The sequence below is a fragment of the Pocillopora verrucosa genome, chromosome 8 (assembly GCF_036669915.1).
Source record: "Pocillopora verrucosa isolate sample1 chromosome 8, ASM3666991v2, whole genome shotgun sequence".
Classification (NCBI taxonomy): Eukaryota; Metazoa; Cnidaria; class Anthozoa; order Scleractinia; family Pocilloporidae; genus Pocillopora; species Pocillopora verrucosa.
In genome coordinates, this window is record NC_089319.1 from 10,224,080 (window position 1) to 10,230,557 (window position 6,478).

At 37.4% G+C, this 6,478-nt stretch overlaps 1 protein-coding gene across 1 annotated transcript in view; it reads left to right on the forward strand.

Annotated features, from left to right (window-relative positions):
• LOC131778846 (transcription initiation factor TFIID subunit 11) overlaps positions 1 to 4,134 on the forward strand; it is a 9,105-nt gene extending 4,971 nt beyond the window's left edge. Inside the window, exons 3-5 of the mRNA XM_059095316.2 lie at positions 1 to 25; positions 1,225 to 1,354; positions 2,274 to 4,134. The exon at positions 1 to 25 is cut by the window's left edge and continues 75 nt beyond it. Of these exons, the coding sequence (XP_058951299.2) occupies positions 1 to 25; positions 1,225 to 1,354; positions 2,274 to 2,277 (159 nt within the window). The 3' untranslated portion in view covers positions 2,278 to 4,134. The remainder of the gene's footprint in view (positions 26 to 1,224; positions 1,355 to 2,273) is intronic.
• The last annotated feature ends 2,344 nt before the right edge of the window (positions 4,135 to 6,478 follow it).

The following is a 6,478-nucleotide window of genomic DNA, read 5'->3' on the forward strand; positions in this document are numbered from 1 at the left end:
TTTGTTGGAGAAGTTGTAGAGGAAGGTACATGTAATTTTAAGTTCATGATCAAAATTCTAATCTTCTCTTTGCTTTTAAATTTTAATATCTATTCTCTTCAGTAGGTTGGCCCAAGGTTAAAATACTTTTAAAATTCTGTGCTTCTTACAGATATTCACATTTTATGGATGGAATTTCATGGGTAATACCAAACAGAGGGACAGGGCTTTTGTATAGTACAAAATTGAAATTGAGTTTCTGAAAGGGAATCTGTGAACGTAAAGTGTAATTTTATATCAAGGCAAAAGGGCAAAATATTCCATTTGCTGTTTCTTTTCACCACATGAATATACTTCCACTGATGCAGAAGAAGGAGCAGTAGTATTAAACCCACTTCACAGGAGACACATGGAAATTCTTAGCTTTGACCCAGATTTGAAACATTTTAGTTGCACCCCTTTATCACTAAGCTATTTTTCTGTGATGTCAAACATTAAATAAATAAACCCCATTCAGATGGCTGGTCTGTTGGCTGATAATGTCAGCAGCTGAGATATTGTCTGAAAACATTATTTGGCTAAGGAGCAAAGCTTCAAGGGAAAATGTGAAATTTTGAGGACAATCTCTCAGCCAAGGACATTATATATGGCATGCCTGAAAATGGTTTATTTATTTTATAAGCCTCCCATGAATTTTCATATTGTGGGTTGACAGCAAATGTTGTTGACTTTTTTGTTCTTTGCGGAGCAGCATTTGAGATAAGTTTTTAATGTCCCTACCAATGGACACAATGAAAATATTTTGTTTTCCTTCCATGTAAAGCAACAAAGATGAAAACAGTGAAACTCTCAAACTGGCTATTTCCCACTGGCTTGGTTTCTTTACAAGAGAGATAATTGGGGGACAAAAATCTCTGTAGAAGGGGGTTATTGCATGATAATTGTCCATTGATTTTGCACCAGGTGGCATTAAGTCGCCAATAGAATTGTGTGAAAGTTAATAGGTGGGTTATAACCTGGAGTATTTCATTTGTGGGATATTTGTCAGAGTTTATGGTTGGGTATGTCTTTTAGCTGAAGTCCAAAGTCCCAAATTTTCAAGTGAATGTACTGGTATATAGCATATGTGTTACTGTAATCTTGACAGTTTCTTGGCCTTTCTCCAAAAGAAATCCAAGATTCTTTGAACTATGTTTCTTTTTCCATGAAGTTAGTCATTGAGTGGTTATTATTCTTGATATACAGCTTGTGATATAATGGAAAAGTGCAAAGAATCTGGGCCCATTCAACCAAAACATCTAAGAGAATCTGTCAGGAAGTTGAAAAGGAAAGGTCTAGTCCCAAATACAAGATATCAGAAGAGACTTTTTCACAGGTACAATTTAATTGTGGCAAATTATGCTCCTCTTCTCTTAGATGATAGACGAAGTTGACTTAAAGTCAATTATTGTGAGTGTGTTCCCTAATAGCAGTTAATTTCCAAAGTTGTGGTCTTCACAAATGCAGGACCTGTGGGTGATCCCTATCAGTTAGAGATACAGGAATCCTTACCCCCTAACCCTTTACATTTCTTATGGCAGTGATAAGGAGAATTTGTTCATCAATCAAGTGTCTCTTTAATCAGCAAGCATTCTCTTTATCCTTATAACCTTAAGGTTTGATTCTACAGTGATACTGTGAGGAGATATTGAATGTTGGTCAATATTAACCCTTTCACTCCTAAGAGTGACTAGCATCTTAATTTTCCTTACAATATCTCCCCTGAATCAAACATTAAGGTCCAAAAATAGAGGAAATAATTACCAACTTAAGAAGCCCTTGATTGTTAAACAAATTCCCCTTGGCAGCACCTTAGAGAATGTATATAGAACAATATGGAGAATATGCATACTGATGTTAGGGTGTGAAGTGTTAAAGGGTTAAGTTAGTACGTTTTCCTGGTAATTCCTCAATTGTTAAAAAACTGCAGGAGCACTGTCCAGAGAAGGGTGCTCTTTTAGACGAATCAGATCAAAGACTTAAAGAAACGTGGACACTTTTGTTTCAAATTTAGGTGTAAAAATGTCGCGTTGTCTCTTCAATTCCTAATTTTATCTTCTAGTGACTTCTCTGGCTCTTCTGATCTTGTCAAATGATATTACTTTGGTTTTAATTTAAAAAATATGATTCATTTTTTTTCCCGGCTGAAATTGGTCTTTACCAAAACCTCCCACCAGCGAGTTATTGCTTAGAGCTATTTTCTGCTCGAACGTGCTCAGTATTTTAAAGCTCATTGCATCTTAAATTCTCTTTAGGTGAAATGCTACGCCCCGTGACCTGAGGGAAAAAAAGATGTGACTTAAATAAAAGCTCATTGTGAGAAAATGTCTAAACGAGAACCCACAGATGACAGTGTTTCAGCTCAAGCTCTGACAGAGGAAGTCCAAAAGGTCCTGGATTTTCACTTAATTTGTTGAAGTAACAACAAAAAAAGACGCACAACGGCTGTTTGGACAATGTCTGAATGATAATAGAGCATAAAGAGTGGGCTGCTAGAGACTGCGGAAGTTTTTTTTAAACACAGGGGCGACGTTTATCATACATAATAAAATAAGTGATATGCAAGGAGCACCTTTAGTGGTGAAAAACCAATCGTTTATTGTACGGGTAAACCCATAGAAGATTGATGTTTATTCTTTTTTTTTTTTAGGCAATAGAATGCACTTTCTATCGGTTTACCAGCGTAATAACCCTCTTGGGATGTTTAGAGAACACTCGGAAAAGTTTGTCGTGTTCTCGCTACATCCCGCGTGGGTAATTAAGCCGGCAAACCGATAGAAAATGCGGTCTATTGCTTAGCTAACCCAAGTTCATGCCCCCGCTCAAAATTTCCTCAGAATTCCTTTGCGTAGGTTGTTGGCACCAGCAAACTCGTTTCTGTTGTGTTCAGTGAGTCCGTAATCAATTTTTTACAACACTTAAGTAGGCAGTTGCTCAAGAAGAGGCCAGGCGCGATCCTCAGGAAACAATTTGTGAAAAGATCACGAGAATAAGGTTTAGTAGGGGGTACTATGTAATTTTTTTTTTTTTTTTTTTTATGGGGGAGGGTGCGTAGTTCTCATGGGAAACACTAAGAAATTGAGACCTTAGGTCTTTTCAATGGGTCGCGTTAGAAAGCAATTTTATGCGATAATATTAATGCATGTCTCGTTTGACCAAATCACTTATTTCCTTAATTAAGCGTCCGGGCGCTCATTTCAATTTCGGTCAAAAGGAGAGGCGCTTATTTGGAGAAGGTCGCCTAATTGAGGGGTTGATTATTATCTTTTGTATTGATTCCGGTGTAGTTAAAGCTTTAAAAAGTTATAAAAAGTGGAAATAGAAACAGATTTTCCTTGTAGCCCTCCTAATTAAGAAAGTCAAGGAGGAGGGGGAAGGGCTTATCGGAGAGGGGCGCACTATTTGACATTACAGCTGTGGGCACTTGATCGGGGCGCTTATTCAGACATTTTGTTTGAGTGGGCACTCCGGGTAAAAAGGGGTTCGTTACATAACGTGACTCGTTTTATGCTTTGCATTTCAGACGCACTGTAAAGTTGAAACTTTTATTGGATGTCTGAACTACTCATAATGAAATATTTGTCCCAAATTTGGTCTCCTTTCCTTGACGATACATAGGAAAATGGTCCGTGATCTGTAAAAATGATTTCTATGTATAATTTTAAAACAGCCTGCGGTAGAGAGTTTTGTTTCCATAGTTTTCGCCTAAAACCAACGCAATTTGCACAGAATATGGAAAGAAATTAGAGACAAAAGTGTCGTCGAGAAACTGTTACAGAGAGAGGACAAAAGTTCATTACAACGTTTTGTTAAGGGAGGCTTGTGACAACTAATCATCAGCAATGGTTGTGTGGCAACTGGTTTAATTGAAAAGATGGACGGTGTTTTTTAAGTTGCAAACAAAAGCAACTCTACCTGACGCACTGTCTGTGTTCGTGTACACAGTTGTCTGAGAAACAATTTATGCATATTACGTGAGTGGTCCCCTCACGCCAAAGGTCATCATCGAAGGTATCGGTAAAATTGAAAACCATTAGTTATCGAATGACGAAAAAAAAACTGATAATGTAAGTTGTACATTTGATTGAGGCGATTAAAAGTTTGCTTTTCCAATAATCACGTTGATTCTTAGAGCGTTGTAGAATCGGGGTATGCTAATTTAGTCTATTCATAATTGATACGATCAAGATATTTTAACAAAGTAGGGTTTTTAGGTCTTTATTTTCCTAATTTAGATGCGTCCACCTTCCCCCCTTCAACCAAAAAAAAGCAAACAAATAAAAAAACATCACTTGTCTATCTTTTTTATTTTCTCTCCTGATCAGTTCAGCAGCTGAACAAGAACTAAAAAAAAAATATAAAAACAGGGTCATTTATCTTATCTCCATTGGTTTTAACAGCTACGCATTACCACAAGAAAATAAACGTTGATTGACACGTGGAAATTTCTAGGGGATACAACCTCTTATGACTCCTTCCGAGTACGTAACAAAAGATCAAATTTTGGTATGTTTTAAACAAATTTAGTCCAAAAGTCCGTTATTTTGTGTAGCGATCGTGCTCGTCATCAGGCGCTTTTACACTTTTCATTGAGAAATTTTAAGTATTTACCCAGAGTCCGGCCACGAAATAAGTTGTTTCAAATATAACAATCTCGATGTTGAAGAGACAATTTTGTCTGGTTTCAGCACGATAAAGAAATACGCACTTATTAATAAAACCTATTTACCATAAGTATGAAGTTTCGCACCATTTGTCGTACAGAAGATGCCGTTTTGCGACTCTTGGCCCGAAAAAGTGACGGCTACTCGCAGAGTAATTACGTGTCAGATGAAAATCATAAATACTGTGCAATTCTTGTTTGCCTAGATTCTACAAGTTTGCATTTGTCGTGTCTGTCTGGATTGATTGGCGCGCGACTTTTCGCAATTTTCCGGCTCATGTAAACCACGTGTCCTTTGTGTACGTTTATATGTTGATAGCGTTAATGGGGTTGAGCGAGAAACACGCCGGCAAGACATCAGGTGAGATTCGACAATGGGTGAGGGAGTAAAAGTAATTTTTCTGGCTTCTGTAATTATTTGGATGTCTAACGTTGTACGAATACGTGGAAAGAGGAGGAGGATACGTTGTCTAGACATTTTGAAACCTGAAGATGTTAGTGTCGCCGGCTAAGAATACTGTTCATTTTCCAAAGGGCCTTCAAACAGATCAGTAAAGTGCCTCCCCCTCGCATGTTATCACATTCACAACTAAAAATTTCATTAGTTTATTTTCCGCGATTTACACTCGCTTTTTTCCTTTGGAAAGCAAACAGAAAGGACCCGTAAACGCATTCGAAATCACAGTAACAGAAAAGCATAGCCACAATCTTGGCCCTGCCCCCACAATACTGGAAAAGCCTGATTAGCCAGAACACGGTTGACTTTATCTTTAAGAGGAGTCGTCGAACGACTGATAGCAGAGAACGATAAAAAAAGTCACGAACAATTGAAGTAATCATGATTCCCAACAGCGAAATTTAAATCCCCGAAATTTACTCAAAATTGCGCGCTGATTCTGATAAGTTATCACATAACAACTATCGCCTTTTTAAATAAAATTGTTTACCTAAGTCGGTGTGTTCAAACGTTTGTTTATAAGAATAGTAAAAGGCTTGTTTTTTTTCGTTCACTAGCGAATTCAGTCCCTGGGAACTTAATTCACCCCGCTAGTATTATATATATCGACAACTCGCTTCTCGAAAGCCCAGCAAACGGGTCGTAGTTAATTTAAGTGGCAAGCGTTCGGCTTTTTGATTAACAAACTTGTGGCCTTTAGTTGTTTTCTGAAAAAGGAACAGGAAATAATTCTAATTGATAAATCTTATCGCGTGTGCTTTTATGTCGGATCACTGAATAGTATTCAAACTAGAAAAGCGTTTGTACCACCTACTCAAAGAGCTACATCTTTTCACCGATGTGGAGTACTCATTGTCGGAGCGAAGCTGCAACACACTCCTATGTAAAAAGACTTTCTGAGTAATCATTTCATGGCTTCCATAAACCTAACAGACAACATATTAAAGTAATTTTTCCGCATGCTCGTTTGTAAGACTGATTAGCGATATCGGGAACTGTCCTAACCTTTTTTTTTTTTTTTCATCTCTCCTGTACGAAATTCGAAAGTGCTATTAAAAGCTCGTAGAAAGACACGTATTCTTTGGTTAATATTCATTAAAACTCGTACGGAGATGCAAAGAGAGAGGGACGAAAAATGATTCCAAAACCGTTTTACTCCTATTATGGAGAGGATTTATTTTCCTTTAGAGGCAGTATTCTTAGCACGACCCGCAGACCTATAAAAAAGTTTGTGTGATTTCGTGAACAGTCTCGAAGTTGAAAATTGGTGACAAGACATGTCATGAAATGACCTTTTCTTCACCCTTAAATTGTTTATATCATAATAGAGATTTCATCAT